Here is a 27,553-nt window from a genome sequence, read left to right as displayed (position 1 = left end):
AAAAAGAGAGGCAAAGGAACACTTTCAAGGAAACTTCACTCCCTCTTCAATCCCAGCTCTCCTAATTTTTCAACTAAATGGAAAATGTTCCATGAACCTAACCATTTTTTAAGAAGAAAAACTTGGCCCTGGCCAGATGTCCAATGGTTAGAGCACCGTCTTCCTGCTATGCCAACATTGCAGGGTCAGGGCAAATACAAGAATCAAACAGTGAATGTGTAAACAAGTGGAACAACAAATTGATGTTTCTCTCTCTCCCTGATGCACTCTCTCTCTTCCCCCACCCCCACCCCACCCTCGGCTCGCTCTCTCTCAAATCAATTTTTTTAAATGCTTTCAAAAGAAAAATTTAGGCAGACTTCATTATTAAGGTAGATAGATAAATATATTAATAAATAAGTGTTTAAAATAAAAAATGCTTGGGGGAGGGGTAAGGTAATATATTCCTCTGGCATTTTGTAATCAGAAAACAGGGATTCAAGTCCCATCTCAGTCATATTGCAGGATCTTGAGCAACTTATTTAACCTCTCAGCCTCACTTTCACTATCTATAAAAAAGATATAATTGTAAAGATTAAATAAGGCAATGCTCGTAAAGATTTTACCATGGTGTCTAAGAAAATGCTCACAGAAAATGCTCAATAGAATTAGTCATTACTGATTCAAAATATTCTTCACGTTTATATTCCTTAATAAAATAACAAAACTTGAAACCCTTAGTATTATAATTCAGTTACTATATATATATATATATATATATATATATATATATGAATGATAGGAAAATGAAGTCCAACCACCCTATCAAAAACACAAACTAAAGCCCTGGCCAGGTGGCTCACTTGGTTGGAGCATAGTCCTATCCTATTCTCCCTCCCTAAAAATCAATAAAAACATATTATCAGGTGAAGATTTTTAAAAAGCACAAACTAAAGCCTACCTATACAAGCTTTATAATCACACTATTATGGCTTTCCACCTTACAATTCTATTGAGATTAATTAATACAAACTGAAGGTTAAATAAGAAATTTGAAACATATTTGTAATACCTTAACTAATAATAATTAAAAAAAATTAAAAAAAGAAAAAAAGAAATTTGAAGATGCCAGTTTCTACCCAGATACCAACTAGTTACCTGGGGATATTAAGTCTGTTGCCTTTTTCAATGTTAACAACTTAACTTGTCTTGTATAAATATTTCAAAACTGCAACTTTAATTCACAACAAAAAAGCATAAATATTACAAAGTTTAAATCTATTAACACAATCCATTTTAGCATCATTCCGAATAAATAGCTATTGATGGGGATAAAAGTAAAATCATTAAAGTAATTACCAGGATCCACTTTAATAGACTATTACAAGGGTTTCCATTAAAGAAAAAAAAGGAAAAAAAAGGAATGTGGGGTATTTTGTGACAGGCCACTAAGACAGCTGGAACAAAGCTGTTGGAGCAACAGCTGTGTACTATGTACTGTTTGTCTAAAACCACAAACTAAAGTAACCCATGTCAGACAACTTCATTTGACTAACCAGCAGAGTCAATGGCTCCGTCCTGAAACTGCTACAAAGAAATCTAACCAACTACATAATTTGCAATGATTTGAAAAAGGAGGGAAACTAAAAAATACATGCCTGTGTCTTTAAATGTAAAATTAAATTGAGAATCACAATCATGTCTATAACAGAAGTCAAAGTTTTCCACACTATTTTAACACTTGCTAAAATTATGACCATGGAACTAAACAAGTCATCTCCAAACCCAGTATTTGATGAAGTCTGAATTATTAATTTGCAACTTCACCAATTCCTACTCCATTCTTAACTTTCAAATGAATGAAAAGTACTTTGCCATAAAATACTGCAGTGGTTAAGAAAATGTTAACATTAAGTAACTTGATAATTTAAAAGTAACTAAATCAAACCAAGTGGTTGGCATGGCAATTCTATGCTAATATCTGAAAACAACAAATTCACATAGTACTCAATTAAACTACTACAATCATTCATGTAAATGTCCACACATCATTAAATTATCAGACTTACATCTTTATTTTACATTTGTATTTACATTTTTTTATTCCCAAACCCACAAGTCCTTTCTAGCCTTAAGTTCACTCCTTCCTCGGTTTAAGTACCTGCATAAGGTGAATTTCCCTACCTTACTTTAATTGACACATCTCCGAGGCAAAAGGGACCAAATTAGAAATTTAAGTCACACACCTTTTCCACAGAAATTCTGAAACTTAATGCTGCATTTATCACAAATCTCCCTTTGCAGTTTGACTCGATTACTTGCTTACTGTTCTTTCCCTTTCAGCTAACAAATTACTAGCTGTTGTGACCAACCACATGTCATCATTTAACAAGACATTAAGAGAAAACCCACTAGGAAATAAAACAAAAGTAATGTATCATTAGACCTTACTATTTTAGGCTGTTTTACATTTCCTAAATCAGGGTTTTCAGAGAGAGATTAAAATGGGACTATCTTCTCTAAAGTCTATTTTGAATAAAACTGAATGCTATAGATCCAATTGGTAAAACTTTGAAAACTCAACATTCAAATGTGCACATGCCACATGCACATAACCTTTTAATTACAGAGTAACTACAAAATCCAGTTCTTTGTCCTCTTTAGTAACTAGCTGCTATGGAACCATAACAAATACAACTCCTCATTCCCAAGACCTTTTTTTATTTCCTTTTTTTAATTTACTATATCTTGTTCAAGACCTAACACTTGCCGGGCTGGCGTGGCTCAGTGGCTGACTGTCAACCTATGAACCAGGAGGTCATGGGTCAATTCCCTGTCAGGGACACATGCCCAGGTTATGGGCTCAATCCCCAGTAGGGGGTGTGCAGGAGGCAGCTGATCAATGATTCTCTCTCATCATTGTTATTTCTATCTCCCTCTCTCTCCCTTCCCATCTGAAATCAATAAAAATATACGGCCCTGACCGGTTTGGCTCAGTGGATAGAGTGTCGGCCTGCGGACTGAAAGGTCCCAGGTTCGATTCCGGTCAGGGGCATGTACCTGGGTTGCGGGCACATCCCCAGTGGGAGATGTGCGGGAGGCAGCTGATCGATGTTTCTCTCTCATCGATGTTTCTGACTCTCTATCTCTCTCCCTTCCTCTCTGTAAAAAATCAATAAAATATATTTAAAAAAAATAAATAAAAATAAATTGGTAAAAAGCACAAGACTTCTTATCAAAGGATACAATGCAAAATCCGTTTTGCCATGCCTTTCTGAAAGGCATGAAGGATACTAGACTTGGTGAAGATGGTAACAAGAAAAGTATCTGTCCTCTCTAGAATTCCTTTAAAACATATTTTAAAATATAAATTATAGCATATAATATCTCTATAGAACTACAGTGAGAAATAGATGGCAATCAATCTCATTTTTTTTTAAAAAAAAAGGAGAAAGCAAGAACAAAAGTTTATATATGAAATCATGAAATACTTCCACACACTATGCCATATAAAATAACCATACTTAAATTACACGTACACACGCACTCTCTCTGAAGGATTCCATTTGCATCTAGAATCTAGACCAGTGGTTCTCAACCTTCCTAATGCTGCGACCCTTTAATACAGTTCCTCATGTTGTGGTGACCCCCAATTTCATTGTTACAAATTGAACATAATTAAAGCATAGTGATTAATCACAAAAACAATATGTAATTATATATGTGTTTTCCAATGGTCTTGGGCCACCCCTGTGACAGGGTCATTTGACCCCCAAAGGGGTCGCGACCCACAGGTTGAGAACCGCTGGTCTAGACCATTCCAAATTTTACACCTACAGCAAGAAAAGCCTTTGCCTTGATCTGCATTTTACAGCTTAACATTCTCTATCTCTATCTCCATCTCCTCTCACCCATGACTCTCCCACTTGCCTCAGTGCAGAAAGCTTAGACTTGAAGGATTAATAAACTTGAAAACTATCCCTTTTAACCATCTCAAATTTATATCTCTCACCCAAAAACCCAAATGTGGCTGAATGTCTTAGCAGATTTAACAGAATTTTACATCTGCTGAGATCCTGCTACTCCAAAAATTGAAGCTTCCTAGTATCAACTCACCCTTTGGCATCAAAAAGAATGGAAATCTCAGTGGCCTGCAATAATTCTAAGGGATGACCAGTTCTTTACTTCAACACCAAGAACAGCTAAGATTACCAGCCAGTGTGGCTTAGTGGTTGAGCACTGACCTATGAACCAGGAGGTCACAGTTTGATTCCTGGTCAGGGCACATGCCCAGGTTGCAGGCTTGATCCCAAGTAGAGGGTATGCAGGAGAAAGCTAATCAATGATTCTCTCTCATCACTGATGTTTCTCTCTCTCTCTCTCTCTCTCTCTCTCTCTCGAAGCTAATCAATGATTCTCTCTCATCACTGATGTTTCTCTCTCTCTCTCTCTCTCTCTCTCTCTCTCTCTCTCTCTCTCTCTCTCTCTCCTTTCCTCTCTGAAGCCAATAAAAATATATTTTAAAAAAGGAACAGCTTAGATAAATTTAAGAAAACATATTCTGACACACAAGAAAAAAAAAGATCAATAATACAGAAAGCAAATTTGACAAATTCTCCTAAAATTGATACTGTCTTATCTTTTTCATTAGTTAATTTAAGACAATATGGTATAAAGACTTCAGAGAATCAATGCACAAGTAATAGGCATTTCACAAGATAATTGAGAAAATGAATACAAAAACAGAGAGGAAAACTTTCCCTGAGAGGGTTTCATTGTTTCCCAGGGAAAGTTAGTGAACAGAGAAAAACTTCTAGTTCCTTATTAATGTTTCAATTTCCAATGATAAGAGAAGGCTACAAGTATACAGTTAGAAAACCAGTTATTCCTGCAGAATAGAAACTTGAGACCAGCCAAATAAAGGTAAAGTCACGGAAGGTAAATAAAGTAGTACCTCCACTGTTTTAATACAAAAATGTTGGGACCCAATAATTTTATACCCAGGCAAATAATTATTTAGCATGTAAAAGTAAATATAGTCTTAGAAATCTTCTCGGGAAAACATACTTGAAAGTGTTCTCTGAATCACAATTCATTATAAAAACTAGCTGTTGAGGAGGACTGCTTGAAAGCATGAAACCAGTTAGAATGATAGAAACGGCAAAAGCAATAACCCTAAATGAGGAAGGGATTCATACCACTGAATATTTTTTTTTACTATCATAATAACAAAATAAACTGCAAAAGACAAAAATGCAATCTTTTAAAAATAATTCAGTCACACACTTTTTTTTTTAATATATTTTATTGATTTTTTACAGAGAGGAAGAGAGAGAGATAGAGTTAGAAACATCGATGAGAGAGAAACATCTATCAGCTGCCTCCTGCACATCCCCCACCGGGGAAGTGCCCACAGTCCAGGTACATGCCCTTGACCGGAATCGAACCAGGGACCTTTCAGTCCGCAGGCCGACACTCTATCCACTGAGCCAAACCGGTTTTGGCTCAGTCACACACTTTTGGTTGCTTTAAATAAGGACACAAAATTTATGAAAGAGGTGGTGGAATTAGAGCAAACATACTGCTAAATTCCTAATTCTCTGTAACTGGAAACACTATTATTTTGATTTTCTAATTAAGTGTTTAAGCATATGAATAGTTTTAATGATTTATGAAGACCAGATCTTATTAGCATAGCTGAGTAAAACAAACCCTGCTTATTAATATTATTACCCAAAGCAGTGTCACCGATATTACCTTTGATCACTCATTCAAGGTGATAACAGCTAGGTTTCTCTCCTGTGGTTATAATTTCCCCTTAGTAACTAATAATATTTTATGGGCAGATAGATACTCCAGCTACTCAAAACTTTCAGCCACTAGGGTTTTGGTTTTTGTTTTTTTATACATTTTTATTTATTTCAGAGAGGAAGGGAGGAGAGAGATAGAAACATCAATGATGAGAGAGAATCACTGATTCATTGCCTCCTGCACCCTACTGGGGATCCAGCCCACAACCTGGGCATATACCCTGACTAGGAATCAAACCATGACCTCCTGGTTCATAGGTCTACGCTCAACCACTGAACCAAGCCGACTGGGCCCAGCCACTAGTTTCAACATCCATTTATGATGCATACTGTTATGACTGCCAAATGACTTCCTAATTCCACCATTTCCTCTATGCTCATTAGTCAGAATTCTACCTTAAGAAATTCCCTTCCTTCATTTCTTTATCACTATGGAGTCACAGATCCTTACTTTATTTATGGGCAATAATCAATTACCATCATTTTTTTATTTTGATGCTGATATATTGTCCCAGAGTTAACCAATGGGAGTTCTTACAGATTGGCTGTATGTCTTTGACATTCCACCATCATTTCGTTTTTTTAAGCACTTCTTACTTTATGGCACTACAAGATGCTCCAAGCTCATCTTCTATTTTTCCCTGCCCCAGCCATGGGATCAATCATTTCACCAAGTTTCCTTTTAGTAAAGATCGGTACTCAGAAACCAAGGTCTGGCTCTATCCATTTTCCCTGCTGATGGAGTGCCCATTGTTTCTAAGCCCTCTCAGCAGACAGAGTTGGCAAAAAGATATATAGATGTGTGTATGTATATCCACACACATCTGTTTCTATATCTACCCATATACATTTTAACCATGAGTTCATGCTAACATCTTCAATTCCAATCAAACATCAGAGTTCATTCTAGGCCTCCCCCTTTCCACATTTACAATTCTTTCTCCAATAGTGACAAAATGTGGCTTCCATTTTCCACAATTATATTTACTTATTTGCTTAATCCAAGTATAGAAAACTGTTTCAAAATTGCAAAGCCATGCTTCTGTGACCAAAAAGAGAAAAGCCTTTTACTAGATAGGGTTCAATGTTTGTTTGGAGGAGGGTTTTTTTGCTCCTTATCCTAAGGACATAGTCCAAATCCAGGTTCAAAAGTTACTTAGTTGTCCCCCCAACACACACACTTCAGTGTGGTTGTGTTGTTCATTTGAAAAGGTTTGGTCACTTGTTTCTGTACGTAGTCTACCTCAGGGTGTTTTTTTCTTCATCACTTGATTTTATTGGTGTTTGCTGTTTATATAGTGAATATTAAACATGGTTCCAAAAGTCAGAAAGATCTCCACAGAAGGGCTGCCACTCCCAATCCCACCTACCTCCTATGGGTAACCAATCTCATTAATTTCTCCTTCCTGTACTGTTTTTGTCCCAATAAATAAATATCTATGTATTTTATTCCCCCTCCTTTTTTACACAAAAAGGTAGTATATTATACATACAGTAAATCCTTTTTTTCACTGAACAATATATCCTGGAAAGTACTCCACATCAGTTCATAGAGAGCTTTCCCATTCTTTACACAGCAGCATATAATGTTCCACTGGGTGAATGTATCATATCTTATTCAACCCCTCTCCTTTGCTGTAGGTTGCTTATAATTATTTTTAATCACAAACAATGCTGTGACCTCATGCATGTGTATTTTTATACTGTTGGAAGTGTATCTTCATGAAATTCCTAAATTTGTGATTATTGAGTCAGAAGGTAAATACACATGTAGTCAAATCAAAATGTACCTTATGTCTCCTGATATAATCCACTGAGTAGAAACCATAATTTCTGTGTTATTCCTGCCCCCAAAATGCATAACCTGAATCAAATCATAAAGAAGCAACCTCATATTGAGGGAATGCTACAAACAACTAACTTGTATTCTTCAAAAATGTCATTGTTATAAAACACAAAGACTAAAGAACTGTTCCAAATTTAAAGACATGGAAACAATGTACTGCATAATCTGAGATTTTCTTTTGCTATAAAGGGCATTTGGGGGACATTTTGCAAAATTTGAAAAAGTTCTGCATATTTGATTAGCAATATATAATCTAACTTCTGATTTTGGTTATTTACTATGTTTACATAAGTAAATGTCCCTATTTTTAGAAAATCTGCATGGAGTTATTTAAAAATAACGGCATTGTCTTCAACTTACACTCAACTAATTCATAAAAAACAACAACAGTGTGTGTATATAGGGAGAGAAGGATGAAATGGTAAATGTTAGCTTTGAGAAAACCTGGGTAAAGTTTTGGGTTTTTTTTTTAAGCAACACTGGGTGTGATTTTGACATCTGCATACCTATTTCTAGTACTGAACATTTGTTATTTGTAAACAAAGCTCTACCTAGGGAAAGAAAATCACCATATGAGGTGACAAGATAAGTTGGTTTGCAATATTAAGCTAATATATACAAAGAACAAATTCTGTGACTATAAAAGTTTTAAAGTGAGACAATGCTATTTACTGCTATGTGACCAATAAACAATCACACTGCTTTCATAAATCACTAAAAATAAAACAAAATTTACAAGGTAACAAGAAACTCAGTCTAATTATATCCCCATTAGCACAATTTAACAACTTATATTTCTTTGCTTCTTTCAGAACCATGCCAAAAATATGTGAATAAATATATAAATCTTTGTCTTTTTTCAAAAAAGCCTGAGAGACATCTCTTTTTGCAAAATAGAAATCAGAGGCCTACCAAGGACATTAGTTTAAACTAAAATTCAATCCCACACAGACTCAGTGGCTCTACCCAAAGTAATTCAAGATCAAGGCCTTTCAAGAAGATTCAATGACTATTAACTCCACACTGTCTACTGACCGAGAGAAAGTCTTTTACTCTTTAGCACTTTTCAATAAAGAGGGCACAGTAGAATACCCTACAGGTACTTCTATTTTTCCATACAAAAAAAAAAAAAAGAAAGAAATGTTCATGTAGCATCATCACAAAATCTGTTTCAATTTTAAGAGATCAATTTTATTTTGAAAAAGGAACTTTTAATAAACTTAAAAAAAAAACAGTACTGGTTTTAAAGTCTTTCTCTACCCTCCCCCACTTTTAAAGTTACCATGTATTTTCCTAGGTGAATTAAACAGACTACTTTCATTTCAAAACTTGGGAAAGACCCAGGACACTTCAACAACAAAGATGGATTAAAAACACCTTCCCAGGAGTTAGCTGCCTGTCAAAAGTGGGGTTCTTGAACTACTCAGCAGACATGTCTCCACTACACTCCTGCAACTTCTCCATCGCAGGAGACAGACACACACACACACACACACACACACACACACAATATACAGATTAGAACAAATAAGAAAAATCCTAGGTTAGAATTTCCTTGTTTCTCCTCTGACAAAAGCAGTCAACCTCGATTAAGAAGACAGTGTTGCCCTGGCCGGTGTAGCTAGTTGGTTATCGCGTGCCCAGAGAGGTTGCGAACTTGATTCCAGGTCAGGGCACAAGTGTTGCCAACTCTTTCCCTGGTGTGTGTGTGTGTGTGTGTGTGTGTGTGTGTGTGTGTGTTGGGGGCAGAGAGAGAAGGCTGCCAACTGATGTTTCTCTCTCTCCCCTCTCCCTTGCTCTAAAATCAATAAAAACATTTTTAAAAAAGGAAGAAGACCGTACCTAGCATTTGCCAGGAGAATCACTGCAACTGTTACCAAAATGAGGAGATCTCCAGTATCCACCACCATTGGGAGAAATGTCTTATTTTTCAATGCTAAGAATTCATTTGTAAATCACTCTGAAAATGTAAAACAGTAATTGCACTCTAAAAATAAGTCTACAGTATGGTTTCAAATTCACAGATAAAAATAATTTTAAGTGATTTATAATTGCAGGATGTCTTCAAGATGTAGCAAGAGAAGAGCAATTCAGGAACCTACACCTTCACACATGGATCAATTAATTGAGAACACAAATACATGAGTCTTGAAGTCTCTTTTAGGGTCTGTCCCAGGAAAAAGACATGAAAAAGCACTCAGCAAAAGACAAACTTGAGGTGAAAAGCAATGTCTGAGTCAGGTCCAGACTAACAGGTTGTAAGACTGACTAAAACTCAGTATGTGAGAAATCAGCTACCCCCAACATAGCTCAAAATCTGACAAACTGCTGAATAAAAGGATGCTAAACGAAGACCAGAAGCTGGGGAATTCCTCACTAACCCTGTAAAACATGTTTGGTCTCTTCTCCAAGTTGCTAGATTAGCACTAACTCAAAACCCCAATGATTACTCCATTACTTCCCAAAATTAACCCCCAAGTAATAAAAAGAATTTCCCCAACTCAAAATGGGATCCACATTCATCACCTAAGTACCACACAAAGTGAGGAGGGGACTAGGAGGTTGGGTGGGAAGGGGGAGGAGAGGGTTGAAGACTTAAGAGACCAGATCATGTGTCAAGGAAAAATGAATAAATTACAAATTTTTTATTTTGGAGGAACAAGATACAGAAGTTAACAGCAAATAAAACCAGGTAACAATTATTTACTTACTCTGTAGATGGCACTGTGCTAAATGATTTGCATGCTTTATATCATTTTCTCCCCAGAAGTCCTACAGGTACTACAATTAGTTCCTTTTTCATATAGAGAAACAAGCTTGGAGAACCTAAGCAACTTGACCCAAAACACACAGCTCGTTAACTGAGTAAGAAAGGACCTTGAATTTGCAAGATGCAGAGATTTGTTCGACCAACCTCGATATTTAATGAAGAAGCTTGAAAAGATTAGGGAGATTAAGATATCCCCCAGTTTTACCTGAGTAGGGAGGCCTAGAACCCACATATTAAATGCTCTCTCCATTTCACTTGGTACAATGTTAAGATCACATACGGGGTGGCAGGCTCCATCCCCAGTAGAGGGCGTGCAGGAGGCACCGGGTCAATGATTCTCTCCCATTATTGATGTTCCTATCTCTCTCTCCCTCCCTCTTCCTTCCTCTCTGAAATCAATAAAAAAAAATTTAAAAAAAAACCACACAACTATGAACAACAGAAAGGTCACATACACACATATATTCTTAATAACATACTAGTAAAAATTGACATTTTTATCACATTTTATATTCATTTTTAAAGAGTTTTTTGAGCCGAAACCGGTTTGGCTCAGTGGATAGAGCGTCAGCCTGCGGACTGAAAGGTCCTAGGTTCGGTTCCGGTCAAGGGCACGTACCTGGGTTGCAGGCACATCCCCAGTAGGAGATGTGCAGGAGGCGGCTGATCGATGTTTCTAACTATCTCTCTCCCTTCCTCTCTGTAAAAAATCAATAAAATATATTTAAAAAAAAAAAAGAATAAAACATTTTTTAAAAAAAAGAGTTTTTTGAAAATGCACCTCAAGTAATTGTTGCCATAATTTCCTAATTTTGCACCTCTTCATACGCCTAGCAGGCAACAAGTAAATCTACAGTTAAAGTCAGGGCTAAAGGCAAAGTTGTTTTTAACTTCTCCACTCCCAAATTTATTATATTTTTTTTCTGCTCAAGATTATAAAAGAAAAAATATATATTGAACTTTATAAAAAAGTTTTTTAATCTCAGGAGTCTTAAAAAATAAATAAGCCGAAACCGGTTTGGCTCAGTGGATAGAGCGTCCGCCTGCGGACTGAAAGGTCCCAGGTTCGATTCCGGTCAAGGGCATGTACCTGGGTTGCGGGCACATCCCCAGTGGGGAGTGTGCAGGAGGCAGCTGGTCGATGTTTCTCTCTCATCGATGTTTCTAACTCTCTATCTCTCTCCTTTCCTCTCTGTAAAAACTCAATAAAATATATTTAAAAAAAAATAAATAAAAAAATAAATAAATAAATAAATAAAACCAATTTATGCTATCCTGATCTCCTCTGAAGAGAACTGACTTCCGCTTGTTAAGATTATTATCCTTCCGCCGTCTCCTCTCCCTCCAATTACTACTGCTAGACAATCACAGCAGAATGCATTTTAATTTCCCAGGAGTCAGACAATAAATAGCAGCTCTATTAAGTAAAGATGATAGTCATGTTAGCTCCACAATCTATCAATAATCTTATGCCTATAGCCTTACTATGTACTAGACACTGTTCTAGTCTCTTGACATATAGTAATTCATTTAATTTTCATAAGAGTGGTACTTCGTACTTCCTATTTTCCCAGTTTACAGATGGGGAAACTGAGATAGACAGGTTAAGTAAAATTTGCCTAAGATTACACAGAGTTAACACTCTATCCAGGTGGCCTGGCTGTGTGGCTCAGTTGGTTAGAGCAGTGGTCAGCAAACTGCGGCTCGCGAGCCACATGCGGCTCTTTGGCCCCTTGAGTGTGGCTCTTCCACAAAATACTGACTTCTGCGCATGGGCCACGAAGTTTCAATCACACTGTACATGCGCACCCACACGTGGTATTTTTTGGAAGAGTCACACTCAAGGGGCCAAAGAGCCGCATGTGGCTCACGAGCCGCAGTTTGCCGACCACTGGGTTAGAGCATCGTCCTGTATACCAAAAGGTGACAGGGTTGATTCTGGTAAGGCACATACACAGGTTTCCGGTTTGATCCCAGGCACATATGGGAGGCAACCAACTGATGTTTCTCTCTCTCTCTCTCTCTCTCTCTCTCTCTCTCTCTCTCTCTCTCCTTCCTTCCTTCCCTCCCTCTAAAAATCAAAAGACAAAAAAAAAAACCACAAAAAACCACTCTATCCAGGTGGTCTAGCTCCTGACTCTCCAGAAAGTCTCCTCAAAATCAGAACCCATGTTTCTCCATTTCACTGGCCCCAAGTCAGCTGCCTATCACACTCCCCTCCCTGGCTGCCTCCTCTCTCAAAGCTAGCATGACTGCCCATACTCACACAAGACATGTCCTCTCTCCCCACTATCAACTGTACGTTGTACTTTTATCAAAGTACAAAGAGACTTTGCCCTGATTCTGGATTCCCTTTGCATTTAAATGTATTCCAGAACTGTACACAAGCTTACATTAGCCATCATTAACCAAAGTACCGTCCATACTACATGCTAGATACAATGCTAAGAAGGTTCCCATAATTTCAAGAATGTGATCAGACCCGTTTTACTGAAGATAAAACGGAGGCTAGGAGAAGCTAAACACATATTTCAGCAATGTTCTCACAGTGAATAAATAACACAGCAAGACTATGAATCAAAGCTCACACTATTTCTCCATGTATAAATGCTTGTCTTCCTCAAGCATACATGACTCCTCTATTTCTTTTATATCATCTAGGGCACCTAGGTATATTCCTATTCATAAAGGAGGCATTTCTTTAACAAATGAATTCTGGAAAATCATGAGAAAGCCAGCGATTACACTTTCCTAATGGTTTCTAATACTATTTCCAAAAACAAAAGGTTCAATTCCTTAAATAATTCATTTACATTCAGATTCAAATACATCCAAAACCCAAGATTACTCTCACTCCAGGACAACTCCCACAACTCCCCTCCCGCCCCATTAACTGCAGCCCCCAAAGGAAGGGTTGGCTATCAGTTGTTTTGCTTTGCCATCAGTTTCTCCAAGTCTCTCTTAGCCCTAGGGAAATAGCAACATGACAGCGCCCCGATTCTGCAGCCAGCTAAACTTAAACCAATCTCACCTCTTAAGTGTCATTTTTTTAACCCACTAATTAGCATACTGTGAATGCTCATCACATAAACATCTTCTCTTCCTGGATACAAAGGTTTAAGCAGCAGTCTTTAATACCTTGAAATAGCATAACGTCAATTCCTGCTCATGTAGTCAAGGTGAAAGGTAATAATCACACTTATGTTTCAGTACTCTGTATTTTAATGCCACTATTGATAGCAACTGGGTGAAACGTAAGCCAGAAATAAGTATTTCACCAAAGAATCTTAACAGTACTCACTGATATATACCAAGAATATCTTTGTTACCTGTTATAACGGGGTACTACCTTCGTTCTCTCCCAACATAAGCCACACCTTTTAGGTTGACAAAAGCAGAGAGATAACTGGGTTTCTCTCTCTCTCTTTTTTTTAAATCCCAAAAAAGATCCGTCGAACCTCTCACCAGAGCAAATCGCAAGAATGAAGAATTCCACCTCCCTTTTCTTTACCATCCCTCACTCTCCGCCTTCAGCTACCAGAGAGGGTGGGGGGTGGGGGAGGCGGTGGTTGAAACAGACACAGAACGCTCCGCTCGGTCGCTCGGTCGGTCACCTCCTAGTCTGGCCCATCCCAAACTTCACCTTGGCACGGCAGGGAGCAGGAAGGCACCAGGAATTCCTAGGAAATGGTCTCACCCGCATCGAAGAACATTCTTAACTTCCTCGAAGCCACCATTTCCCTGGGGCATCATCCCACACTCCCCCCAGGCACGTTACCTCCGAGAACACTTCAAAAGGAAAGCGCACACGCACACAAAGAGCAGCGCACCGCTGGCAGCCGCAGCTCCGGCCCGGCGGGCGCGGAGAAGCCCGGAGACCACGCGGAACCACGGCCAAGTTGCCACCGCGATCGCACCGACGGGGCGACGGGGCAGGCGACGGCCGGGCAGCTGGAAACGCGGCGCGCGGGGCTCCATCCAGCCCCGCGCCCGACGCCCCGGTCCTCCGGGCAGGAAGCCCGGCACGGCGGCGCTGCCTCCCCGCAGGGCTCGGGCCCCGGCCGGAGAGATAAGGTGGATCGGCGCTTCCCACCCTCCCAGCTCCGCCCTCCCGGCCACATTCCTGAGAAGCCCGACTCCCGGGACGCGAGCAGGGCGCCGGGCACCCAGGAGCGCAGCGCGGCGGCCGCAGGGCAGGAGGACAGGACCGGCCCCGCGCCCCCCGCCCGCGCGGCGCCTCCTGGGCGGGGTCCCGGCGGCCGCCCCGCCACAGGTACGCGAGCCCCCGCCCGCCGCCCCCAGCCGCCCCCGGCGGGCCCGCTCCAGGCACCTGGATGAACTGGATGGTGAGCGCCGACTTGCCCACGCCGCCTCCGCCGACCACCACGAGCCGGTACTTCTCCTGGCCTGAGCCGTCCCGCCAGCCGGCCGCGGCCATGGGGACGCCGCCGAGCCCAGCCCGGCCACGCCGAGCCGCCGCCCGCCCTAGGCCCGGCTCCGGGGACGTGTGCGGCCGGCGGGCTGCGGGCGAGCGGGCGGGCGGGGGTCCCGGGCGCCCGGAGCTGCTGGGAAGGCCGGCGCGGGCGGCAGCGCGGCGCCCCGGCTGGCCGAGTCCCGCCCGAGGCGCGGAGGAACGGGGTGACCGCAGGGGCTCGGGGCAGCAGCGACCGAGGGGCGCGCGAGTCCACACGTCTCCGCAGCGCCTGCCGCACCAGCCTCCAGCGCCGCTACAAATGGCCGTCTGGGGGCCGGGCCGCGAGGCTGGTGCTGCATATGCATGAGGGGGCGGGCCGGGCGGGGCGGGGCGGGGCCGCGCGAGATTCCGGAGCTGCCCCAGAGCTGAGACCTCCACGGCTGCCCTTGGTGGGTGGGTGGGTGGGTGTGTGTGTGTGTGTGTGTGTGTGTGTGTTTAGTATGTGACCATAATTCTGTATGTCAGGGATTATATGGATAAAAAATACAGTATGTGAAGGCATGTGTGAAAAATAGAGCTGTTGTGATCTTAACGCAATTTGTAGGAGAGTAAATATCCTGTTTTAAGAGTACAGATGGTGACGGGATTGAAGAACAGAATGTGTCAGTGATTGAGGATCAGAGCTGTGCCACAGTAACTGTGTGTGATGAACTTGTGATGGTGACAGCGTGTGAGGACTGTGATCGAGACTGAGCGTGGGGAATAATAAGTCACAGTGATTGAGCGTGCTTGGGCAAGAGTGAATAGGACAGATTTTGTGTGTTTCAGGAGAGTGTCTTAGTGTCTGTATTTAGGTGTGAGAAATATATAGTAATGTATCTGAGGAGTATGGGTGTGAGAGATTAGTGTGTACTTATTTGCACACTACCTACCAGGCACTGTGCTGGAGATCCTTTTCGTGTACAAAACAATGTCCCTGCCCTCGGGGAACTTGGAGTCCAATGGGAGAGACCGCCAGGACAACAGGCAAAGTAACTGCTAGGCACCGGTGGCATGTGCATTCATAGGAAAAGCACTCACCCCGGCGTTGGGTAATCAGGGAACGCTCCCTGAAAGACCTGAATAATAAATGATATAGGCAGACAAATAATTGGAATAAAAGTGTTCCAGGGAAAGAAAACCACATATGCAAAAGTCAGAGCTAAGAAGGTAAGAATTGTGTCACATGATTGTAAATGTATTGGGAGTTTGCATACCACTGATTGTGAATGAAAAGTGATTATCTATGTGTGTGGCAGCTTATGAGAATGTAGCAGGAATCACAGCTCCATGCAGAGGTGGTAGAAGGTAGTAGAGATGGGTTCTGGGGCCAGACTGGATTTGAATTCTAGCTTTTAATAATGGTGTGATACTGGGAATGTATTTAATCTGTGTAAATAAGAAGACTAAGACAACCTACCTTGAGGTGTGTTTTTGTTTTGTTTTGTTTTTAATAAAAATCAATGAGTTGCCGAAACCGTTTTGGCTCAGTGGATAGAGCGTCGGCCTGCGGACTCAAGGGTCCCAGGTTCGATTCCGGTCAAGGGCATGTACCTGGGTTGCAGGCACATCCCCAGTGGGGGATGTGCAGGAGGCAGCTGATCGATGTTTCTCTCTCATCGATGTTTCTAGCTCTCTATCTCTCTCCCTTCCTCTCTGTAAAAAATCAATAAAATATATTTTTTAAAAAATCAATGAGTTAATACAACAGCGTGTGACATTTTGGCATTTATGGCTATTAGGAAACACGACTGCAAGTTCATTGGACATAACCTAGTGACTCGTTTGGAACCAGTAGAATGCAGCAGAAGAGATGCTGTTATCACTTCCAAGACTAGGTCAAAAGAGGCCATGCAGCTTCCACCTGTTCTCTTGGAATTCTTGCTCTAGGAGAAACACAGTCAGAAGTTTGGCTACCCCGAGACTGCTATGCTGGAGACGCCACATGTAAACATGTCAGTCAAAGGGCCAGCTGAGCTCCTAGCCGATGGCCAGCATCAAGTGCCAGCCATGTGAGACATCTTGGACACCCAGCTCTGCCCGACCTTCTGACTGCAGCCCCTGCTGGCATTTGACTGACTGCAACTGCATGACAGATTCCAAGCAAGAGCCACCCAGGCTAGCCATTCCTGACCTACAAAATCATGAGCAAAATGAAGTAGTAAACCGTGGCACTTTTTAAAACTTTTTACTGTGGAATAATTTCTATATATAAAGTATGAAGAGCACCCATACACCTTTACCTAAATTCAACTATTGTGAGCATTCTACCTCTGTTATTCTCCCCTCTCTATCGATTTTTCTCTGTTTCTCCCTTTCCTTATAGATATGTATAACTCATAAAAATGAATTTTGTAGCTTCTTAAGGGTAGCCCTTTACCCCTAAGTGCTTCAGTGTGTATTTCCACAGAGTAGGGGTACTATTTCACACAACCACAGTACATTTATCAATTTTAGTACATTTAACATTCATATGAAAACATTTGTATAATCTATCACTTATATTCCAATTTTGTCAGTTGACTCAATAATGTGCTGTAGTACAGGATCCGGGCCAGAATCAGGCCTTACACTGGTTGTCAAATTTCTTTAGTTTTTTTAAGTGTGGCACAAAATGGTTGTTTTAAGAGCTATTTTTTGAGGAGGTGGGAGGATATTTGTTACACAGCAGTAGTAGCCAGAAAAGCCTCAATGACAGATATTACTATCAATGCGAAAAGGAGGAGAAAAGGGAGAGAGAAAAGAAAGAGGAGCCCATGTCAAAGAAGAGCTGAGAAAGGGCCAGTTAGGCTTCCCGCAAGTGCCGCTCAGTGTCTACCGAGGCCTGAAATTCCCCATTATTTTTCAGGACCAAGAAGATAACCAAAGAGTTGCCCTTACACTCCTTCCCTTCTAAAGAACAATCCAAAATCTTTGTCTCTTTTTAAAAAGCTATGGTAGTCAGAAAAGCTTACCAAATCTCAAAAATATCCAACAGAAAGTTATTCCCTGAGCGGGGGGAAAAAAACAATATAGCGATACTAGCACAGCTATTTAGACTGGGGGGATCAAGCATAGGTCCTAATACAATTGTCGTGAGGTCCTCAGCATTCTGTGACTCAGCATGTGGCAGAGGAGCACTCAGGGGTACTGAGCCTGATGATAATTTGATCAGTGAAAGAAAATGAGGAGCAGGCAGTAATAAATACAAGCTGGCAAGCACCTATGTGTCGGCGATGAGAGTTTTCAGGGAGAAACCTATTTTCAGTAGACCCTATTTCAGTAACCTATTTCCTGGGTTCCTTCTTTGCCTGAGTCCTCACCAAGATGTTCTTTCCTTCCTACTCTGCGATCCTTGAATGCAGGACAATTCCAGCACTGAAACCAAGCAAGTAAACCCATCCTGTAGAAAACATGTGTTAGCTGGCTCCCAGAAATCCATTTCTCCTTGCTTTCAAATAGTATCTCCAATTTCTCCTCTGTAGTTTGGGAGTGACTGACACCCACCCTAGCTCCAGGGGTTCACTCAGATTCATTTCAGATTACCAGTCTCCACTAGCCAGTCATTAGCTAAAGCAGTGGTCGGCAAACTCATTAGTCAACAGAGCCAAATATCAACAGTACAACGATTGAAATTTCTTTTGAGAGCCAAATTTTTTAAACTTAAACTATATAGGTAGGTACACTGTTATCAACTTAATTAGGGTACTCCTAAGGCTTAGGAAGAGCCACACTCAAGGGGCCAAAGAGCCGCATGTGGCTCCCGAGCCGCAGTTTGCCGACCACAGGGCTAAAGGATGGGCACGTGACTAGGCCAGGTCAATCAGAACAGATTCAACTGCAGAAATCAACTACAATGAAATACCACGTCACACCCACTAGGATGACTATAATAAAAAAGTCAGATAATAACAAGTGTTAAAGAGGATGTGGAGAAACTGGAACCCTCATACACCGTTGATGGAAATATAAATGGTGCTGCTGCTTTGCAAAACAGTCTGGGAATTTCTCAAAAGTTAAACATACAACCCAGAAATTTTACCCCTAAGCATATACTCAAGATAAATGAAAATATATGCCCATATAAAATGTACATGCAAATTTATAGCAGCATTATTCATAATAACCAAAAAGGGGAGGGGGGAAACTCAATTATTCATGAACTGATGAATGAATAAACAAAATGTTCTTTCCAAGATGTTCTTTCCTTCCTACTCTGCGATCCTAGAAAACAGGACAATTCCAGCACTGAAACCAAGCAAGTAAACCCATCCTGTAGAAAACATGTGTTAGCTGGCTCCCAGAAATCCATTTCTCCTTTAGCATTCTGTGACTCAGCATGTGGCAGAGGAGCACTCAGGGGTACTGAGCCTAATGATAGTTTGATCAGTGAAAGAAAATGAGGAGCAGACAGTAATAAATACAAGCTGGCAAGCACCCATGTGTTGGCAATGAGAGTTTTCAGGGAGAAACCTATTTCCATATAATGGAATATTATTTGGCAATAAAAAGGGAAGAAGTGCTGATACATGCTACAACATGGATGAATCTTGAAAATAAGCTAAATGAAAAACCAGTCACAAAAGACCAAATATTGTGTGATTTTATTTATATAAAAGGTCCAGAGTAATAAAATCTATAGAGACAGAAAATGGATTAGTGCTTGCCAGGGGTAAGGGGGAAATGCTGAGTAACTGATAACAGGTATGGGGTTTCTTTTTGGAGATATGAAAATGTTCTGAAATTAGATAGTTGTGATGGTTGCAACTATCTAATTGCAGTGATTTACACACTTTTAAGGTGAATTTTATGGTATAGGAATTAAATCTCAATAAAGCTATGAGGAGAAAAGATTCAATTGCAGGGTTTTATTTGAGCTATGACGAAAACATCTTTTTACTTCAAGATGTCCCTCATATCAATTCTATTTCTTTATTGTGTTTTTTTTTTTTTTACTCGAAGTCAACTGTTCAGCAAGCAAAAAGTCCATACGCTCAATTCCACCGGAGCATGCTATTCCAAAATGCTGTCTTCCCCTTAGAAAATAGCCCAAAAGCCAAGAGCAAAAAGAAACGCCCCTGCAAAAATGAATCACAAAGACATAGGAGAATATGGGAGAGAAACAACTAGTTGTCATTCAAGACAAAGATTAGTCTTTATCTTAATCTGAAAAGTTTCATTCTCAAGTAGAGGGATAATAGGTGAGTACATAAATCTTCATGAGAAGAATGGCCTAGAAACTCGGGAAGAACAATAGAGATCATCCCCCTCACTTCACCAAAAGAAATTCTGTGACTAGGGAAGGCATTTCAGGTTGTTAGCAGGATACAGGTCTACTGACTGGCCGCGATGAACACTGCCTCATACCAAGCCAGGTGTTGTCCAGAACCCCTCAGAGCATCACAGCACAATGCTGTCAATCAAGAGGCTGCTGAACGCATCATTTTTACTTAAGTTGAGCAATTGTCTGGCTAAGGAGTTGTCAAGAGATTTCAACAGACAGATTTAGGGCCAAATTTGACCAACAGATATGTTTTGGCCCACAATTCAATTTGTAAAAAAAAAATAATTGAATTGGTTGTTAATATTTAAAAGTAGGATCTTTTTGCCCTGGCCGGTGTACTCAGTGGTTAGAGCATCAGCCTGTGGACTGAAGGTTCACAGATCCAATTCCCAGTTAAGGGCATATACCAGGGTTGTAGGTTGGATCCCCAGCCCAGTCCGGGCACCTGCGAGAGGCAACCAATCAATGTGTCTCACATCAATGTGTCTCCCTCTCTTTCTACTCCTCCCTCCTTCCCTTATACTCTCTCTAAAAAATCAATGGAAAAAATATCCTCCAGAGAGGATTAACAACAGCAACAAAAAAAGTAGGATATTTTATAAACAAATCTGGATTTCTTACTCTTCCTAAAAAATAATTTAAGTGAAACATCTAGCCACGCCGGGCCAGCGTTACCTATGACAACTGGCTAAAGGTAAGTACAGTGTGCCCTTGAAAAAAGGTGTAGGTGCTCCTATTCTTCAGAGTCACCAGCACCCTTGCATCACACCCATCCATTTGGTGTTGCCTGCCTGGCTTTTGTGAGCTTTAAGAATTTGCAAATCCTACTACTCCATGCCAATGTTTTCCACCTAGGATGCCCGTCTGAATCCCCTGTAGTGTCCTAAAATGAAGGACCTAGGCTCCACCCCACAGTTCATAAATAAGAATCTTTGAGGTTGCAGACAAAAAAAAAAAAATCTGAACTTGTATATTTAAATATCTGAAGTAGCTCTGAGACACCTCCATAATTGAGAACTCTTGGAGGAGAGTAGACTTACTCATCTCCACTCTTTCTTTCAGGACAAACAATGACCTCCTCTTCTGGAATGTTGGTTACTCATCAACTCTAAAAATCACCATTGCCCAAATACCATCCTTGGCCCATCCCAGAGAAAAGATCTGGGAGTGGAATGGGAAGGGAGGTGCTGACCAAGATTCCCCTGACCTCATCTATAGCTGAGTCAGACAGAGCCCAGGCCTGGTGACAAAAAAAAGGGCCAAACCCCCAAACCAGAGAGCATTCGATCCTTATCATGGTTGATGGAAGAGCACCATCTGCTTATTTCCTTAATGGGCCACTGTTTCTCATGTGAATGAATGGCTGGTGGAGAATGAAAGAGCCTAGCAGGAGCTGCGTGCATCTGAGATGAGACAGACGCACAAATCTAGTCCCTGTTTAAAGATCATGCTGCTAAGAATAGAAATTGAAACACACACTCAAGCGTGTGCGCACACCCCCCTGAGGAAGGCCACTACAGGGCTGGAGAAATCCACAGCTTAGCAGAGGATCATCTGAGAGTCACAGAGCAGAAAAACCTCCCTAAGGTCTTTGCCACTATAGCTCTCCTTGTACAGACGAGGAAGCAAAGGCCCGGATAGACAAGAGCAGTCCCAGCATTGCCTAGAGATAGAGCAGGAGAATGACTGGAACTCAGATTCTATCTCCCAGCTTGGGCCTCAACATGGTGCTCTGTCTTGGAAGCCCAAGAGCCCAGAAGGCTGAGCAGGGCCAAAGCCACACAACCCTTCTCAGGCATGTCTGCCAGGAAGACTCAAGCAAGGATGTCCACCATAGCGTCTTGTAAAATAATGAAAACTTTAAAACTACCTAAACACTCAACAATAGGAACTTGATTAAATAAATGATGCTACGGCCATGATATGAAATACTATGTGGCCATTAAAAATAATTTTTATTTCTACCAGAAAACGAGAAGCGTGGGATACAACACATGAGCATTTACCATGAGCCTGGCACTGTAATAATCACTTAAAACGTGTTATCCAATTTAATTCACAAATCAACCCTCTGAAGTGGGTTCTCTTATGATTTGCATTTTACAAAAAACACTGCAGCACGGAGATGTCATAGCTAGTTAATGGCAGAGTGCATATTTGAATCCAGAAGGCCTAAGCTTTTTAGCTTGACCACCATGTATACATTAAAAATAAAAATGACTGGCAGGATATTCAGCTATCCTAGGTCATGAGATTACAGGTGAGGTTTTTTTTTCTACTTCCAGTTTTTCTGTACATATTCCTCCATCTTATTTTTTTTTTATCTCCATTTTCTCCTACCTCCAATCCTTAATAATCTCTAATCTACTTTCTGTTTCTATGAATTTTCCCATTCTGGACATTTTATATAAGTGGACTCATACAATATTGGTCCTTTCATGTCTGGTTTATTTCACTTAGCATAATGTTTCAAGGTTCCTTGATGTTGTAGCACATATTCATGTGGAATAGTATTCCATTGTAGGGGTATACTATGATTTATTTATCCATTCATCTATTGATGATCATTTAGATTATCTCTACCCTTTGGCTATTGTGAATAATGCTGTTATGAATATTTGTGTACAAGTACCTGAGTTCCTGTTTTCAAATCTTTTGGTTAAATGCCTAGGAGTAGAATTGCTGGGTCAAATGATAATTCTATGTTTAACATTTTGAGGAACTACCAAACTGTTTTTCCATAGCAACTACACCATTTTATATTCCCATCACAATGTTACAAGAGTTCTCATTTCTCCACATCCTCATCAACACTTACAATTTTCTTTTTTTATTATAGTTATCCTAGGTGTGAATGGTGTATCATTATAGCTTTGATTTGCATTTCCCTAATGACTAATAATGTAGAGCATATTTTTATATGCTTATTTTCAATTCATTTATCTTCTTTGGAGAAATGTCTATTCAAGTCCTTTGGCTATTTTTTTGTTTGGGTTGCTTATCTTTTTGTTGTTGAATTGTAGGAGTTCTTCATATATTTTGGATATTAAGCCCTTGTCAGATATATGATTTGCAAATATATTCTCCCATCCTGCTTCACTCTCTTGATAGTGTTCTTTGATGGACAAAGCTTTAATTTTAATGAAGTCGAATTTTTTATTTATTTTAAATCAGAAAAATAAAAAATTATGTTTATGAACAATTTTTAATGATATGGGTAAAACAGAAGCCAAAACTGTACATATATGCTGTAGCTATATAAAGCAGTTGTACACATATGATCTATGTAAAAATAAGTGGTAGTTAGGCAATCTGGGAGGATTAAGTATTCCAGGAAGACTGAGAAACAGGTCAGTACAGAGAGAATAACTATGCTGTCCTCTGCCACTCAGGTTGAACTTAGTAACGGCTGCTTTGTCTCTTTCTTCCCTGCATCAGCTTTCTAAAAAGAGGCACGCCTGCTGCTCTAAAGGGCCTGAGCCCTGAACATGGAGCTTCCTGTAGCACCCAGGCCTGTTTGCAGAGCTTCAAACCAGTCTGTGGCTGTGAATAACTCAGAACAGACCAAAAGAGTGGAATAGAGAAGAGAGAAGTCCCTTTTTTTCTTTCAGATGATAAGCCTCCAAAACAGAAAGGAACTTCAAATGCAGCCATATGGATTTAGGGTAGACAGCTGGTAGAACTCGAAAATAAGGCATGGCAGACAGCTCCCAGGAAGCTTTTAGAATGCCGTGGTTTCTAGGCCCCATTCCTGCCCCCACAGAACGACACTGTTTCAGGAAAGAACTGAAAGGAAATGCTCTGTGATTGCAGTCTTCCCTCCTGTGCCCCATGGGGCATGGGACACTTCTGTCTCCCGCAGATGCGACACCAGTGGTCTGGTGAGAACAAACAAGGTTTTCTTCACCGGGCCCTGGGAGCCCTGTAGAGAAAGTTTGAGACATGGTGTCCTAAATGTTAGACGGGAAGGGGCCTGAGAAACCTTCTACTCCACCCCCCTAAATTAGTCAATGTTGGGGCATTGGGGGAGTCCATAGATAGCCCTCTTCCTCACCCAAGTCTGAACCACCTGAGAAATCAGACATAGAAAACCAGCAGATGCAGATCAAAATGTCAGCTTTGTGACTGATAAGAGCTAGACTGGAGGATATGGCTTAGATCTGAGGGCAAATGGTCTTGCTTACACTGTTCCCAAAATACATTTACCACTGAAGTACAGGCAGCGCTGGAAAAACTGCAGGCCTCATCTTATGGGGATCTGTCTCCATAAAACTTATAGCACATAGAGGAACACAAATAACTGCCCCTTTGGGTCACACTGGCTCCACCTCCTACCTCTCCACCCCCCCCCCCCCCGCCCCTGCCAAAAAAAAGCCACAGGAGCTAAACTGAGCATGCCCAGATCATCCTTTCAAACTCATTAATTAGATAACTCATACGTTCTTCATAGAGAAGGATGAATAAGGGGTTGGGAGAGAGGCTAGGAGTCTTACGCTAGTGATTTTCACATTTTAGTGAAATGAAAGGACATGAATCACCTAGAGGGCTTATTACAACACAGATTGTTAGTTTCCACCCTAGAACCCTAATTCAGTAGGTGTGGACTGCGGTCTGATAAATTGTGATTTTTAACAAATTCTCTAGTGACGCTGATGTTGCTGCTGATGTTATCCTGGGACCACAATTTGAGAACTAATGGTCAAAAAGAATCTCTTCACTTGAAAACATAAGGAGGAATAAATGTTCTCCTTGACAGGAAGGAATAGTTTGGTTGCCAGTGGCAGAAATTCAACTCAAACTGAAATGAAAAGAATGTATTGGTTCATGTAACTAAATGATGCCACTGTTGGTCTAACTTCAAGCAGGATTAGACTCAGATGGTATCTTCAGAACTCTTTCACTCTCTGTATCTCTCAGATGTGTTTGTTCTATATGACTTTAGTCTTAACCTGGGTTTCCCCTGGCTTTTGTTGGCAAAATAGCTCCACTTAAATTCTTTCCCCTAACCCAGTATTTCTCAAACTTCAGCATGAATCCGAATCACAGAGAGGGTTTGTTAAAACACAGACTGCTAGGCCTCAACCCAGGAGTTTCTGATTCAGTGGGCTTGGGGTAAAACTCAAGAATTGAAAATTCTAACAAATTCCCAGGTGATAGCAAAAGAGTAAAAAATGGATGCTGGGAAGACACAAACAATAGGTGTTTACTATTCTTCTCAAGAAACTGAGAGGTTGAGTGGCTGGTCTGTTTTATACCATTTACAAGATAAAAATGTTTCCAAAGGGCATGTTGCCACAATAGAAAGAGCATGAGTTTTAAAGAGAATCTGAGGTCAAATCCCATTCCCATCACTGACAAACTGAGTGGTTTAGGGCCGGTCACTAATCCTCTTTGCTCCTCCCTTTAGTGTTTAAAATGAGAATAATTGCAACACCTACTCTCAGGGTGGGATTAGGGTGTGATGACTTACTGGAACATGGTAGGGTTAGAGAAGAATTAAATAGATGGGAGCTTTAAATTATTTTAAATGTCAGTGTGAATTATTATATACATAAAAATTAAAATGATACAGTTACTATTTTTGTTTTATGAGTATTATTTTTCATCTAGACAATTGGCAAGATCAAATATGTGAGAACACTATGAAACAAAAAAATCTAGGGAAACAGATACCTTTGTTCGTTGACAGTGGGGTGTAGCCCATATCCTAAGACCTTTCAATATACTCAGGGACCCAGTACCCCAAGAAATTCATCTCTATGCCTGAGAGATTTTTCTGAACTGTGGAAGTTCATTCTGGCCACCAGCAGGCTAGGCCAGGCCAGAGAGTTAACATCTACTGCCCCTACTCCCATTTCACACTCCATGCTTCCAGAGCAGGCTTCAGCTAATTACTCTTGGGAAATGCAGCTTCGTCACCTTGGTTTAGAAAAGTCCAGAAGTGCCTGGCCAGCGTGGCTCAGTGGTTGAGCATTGACCTATGAACCAGGAGTTCAAGGTTTGATTCCCAGTCAGGGCACATGCCTGGGTTGTGGGCTTGATCCCCAGTGTGGGGCATGGGTGTGGCAGCCAATCAATGATTCTCTCTCATCATTGAAGTCTCTATCTCTCTCTCTCCCTTCCTCTCCGAAATCAATAAAAAAATTTTTTTTAAAGAAAAAGAAAAAAGAAAAGTCCAGAAGTGAGTATTCTGCACCTTAGCTCATAATTTCCTGGTGGAATTAAGCTCCAGTCACCCATGTAGTAGCTGGCTTCATAACACATCCTTTCAACGGTTGCCTTGCCTTCTTTGTATCACGGCCCCGACTCCTCAGCTTCCTGGTGTTCCATGCACCTACCAATTATACTACTTGCGCTAGAATCATTGTCACAGAGATATGCTTTTCTGGGGGAACCCCAGCCAAGATATAAACATCTTTGGGAGTGGGTAATATCTAGCAAAATTACAAATTTATATGCCCTTAACCTAGCAAATCTGATTCTAATAATTTATTTAACAGGTATATTCACATATGTGCCAAATAACATATATTATGGGACTATTTACTGAAGCACTATTTGTGAGAGCAAGAGATTGACACAATTTAAATGTTATTAATTTGGGAATGGTCAAATAAATCAAAGTACATTCATAGAATGAGACACTATGCTGCACAAACATTTTTAAAAAGAGGAATTCCTACTAACTTGGAACAATCTTCAAGATTTATATAAATAAAAAAAAACAAGATACCAACAAGAACGTATAATACACTACCATTTGTGTAAAAAGGAAAGCATAAATGTGTATTTGATTGTAATAATATAGATTATTTCTAGAAGACAGACAAAAAACTGGGAGACTATTCTTGTATATACTCTGGCACCTTTTGAACTTTGAACAGTGCAAATGTATTACCTATTGCTTCTTCTGCCGCTCCTGGTACTGCTTGTGTGCCCATTTGGTGCGGACCTGGTACCTCTTTTGTGAAGCAACAGCTGAGGAGATTCCGGTGCTCGCCATGGCCGACGAAAAGCCCAAGGGTTTGTCCATGAGGTAGACCAGATTCCGATTTGGCGGGCAGCCAATCAATGAAACAGACACACCTGCACAGTTGGAGATGGAGGAGGAAGATACAATTGATGTGTTCCAGCAGCAGACAGGAGGTATCTACGAAAAAGGGAACCTGCTACTTTACTCCAGAACTGTGTTCCTCCAGACCAAGAAGACATCCTCAGTTAGAAAACTGCAACTGGGTTTCAACACATCTGACTCCCACTGTATAGTGTTCTCTATTCTTTCATTTTCCCCTTCCCCATTCCTTTATTGCACATAAAGTGACTGATGTATGTGCACAAGCATCTGCATTATTTTTAACTAATTGGCCAATGGTATGTTTTGATGGACATCAGATAGAAATGGACTGGGGGAAAAATACCGGTTCTGTGAAAA

At 40.7% G+C, this 27,553-nt stretch overlaps 1 protein-coding gene across 1 annotated transcript in view; it reads right to left on the bottom strand.

The window, feature by feature from the left end:
* Nucleotides 1–14,904, bottom strand: part of RRAS2 (RAS related 2) — an 81,040-nt gene extending 66,136 nt beyond the window's left edge. The window contains exon 1 of the mRNA XM_081098874.1: nucleotides 14,736–14,904. Within this exon, the coding sequence (XP_080955000.1) occupies nucleotides 14,736–14,843 (108 nt within the window). The 5' untranslated portion in view covers nucleotides 14,844–14,904. The remainder of the gene's footprint in view (nucleotides 1–14,735) is intronic.
* Nucleotides 14,905–27,553: the final 12,649 nt, after the last annotated feature.

Source organism: Myotis nattereri (genome assembly GCF_964212035.1).
Source record: "Myotis nattereri genome assembly, chromosome: 9".
Lineage (NCBI taxonomy): Eukaryota > Metazoa > Chordata > Mammalia > Chiroptera > Vespertilionidae > Myotis > Myotis nattereri.
The sequence above is the reverse complement of the archived record's forward strand: the minus strand, read 5'-3'. Positions and strand labels throughout refer to the sequence as shown.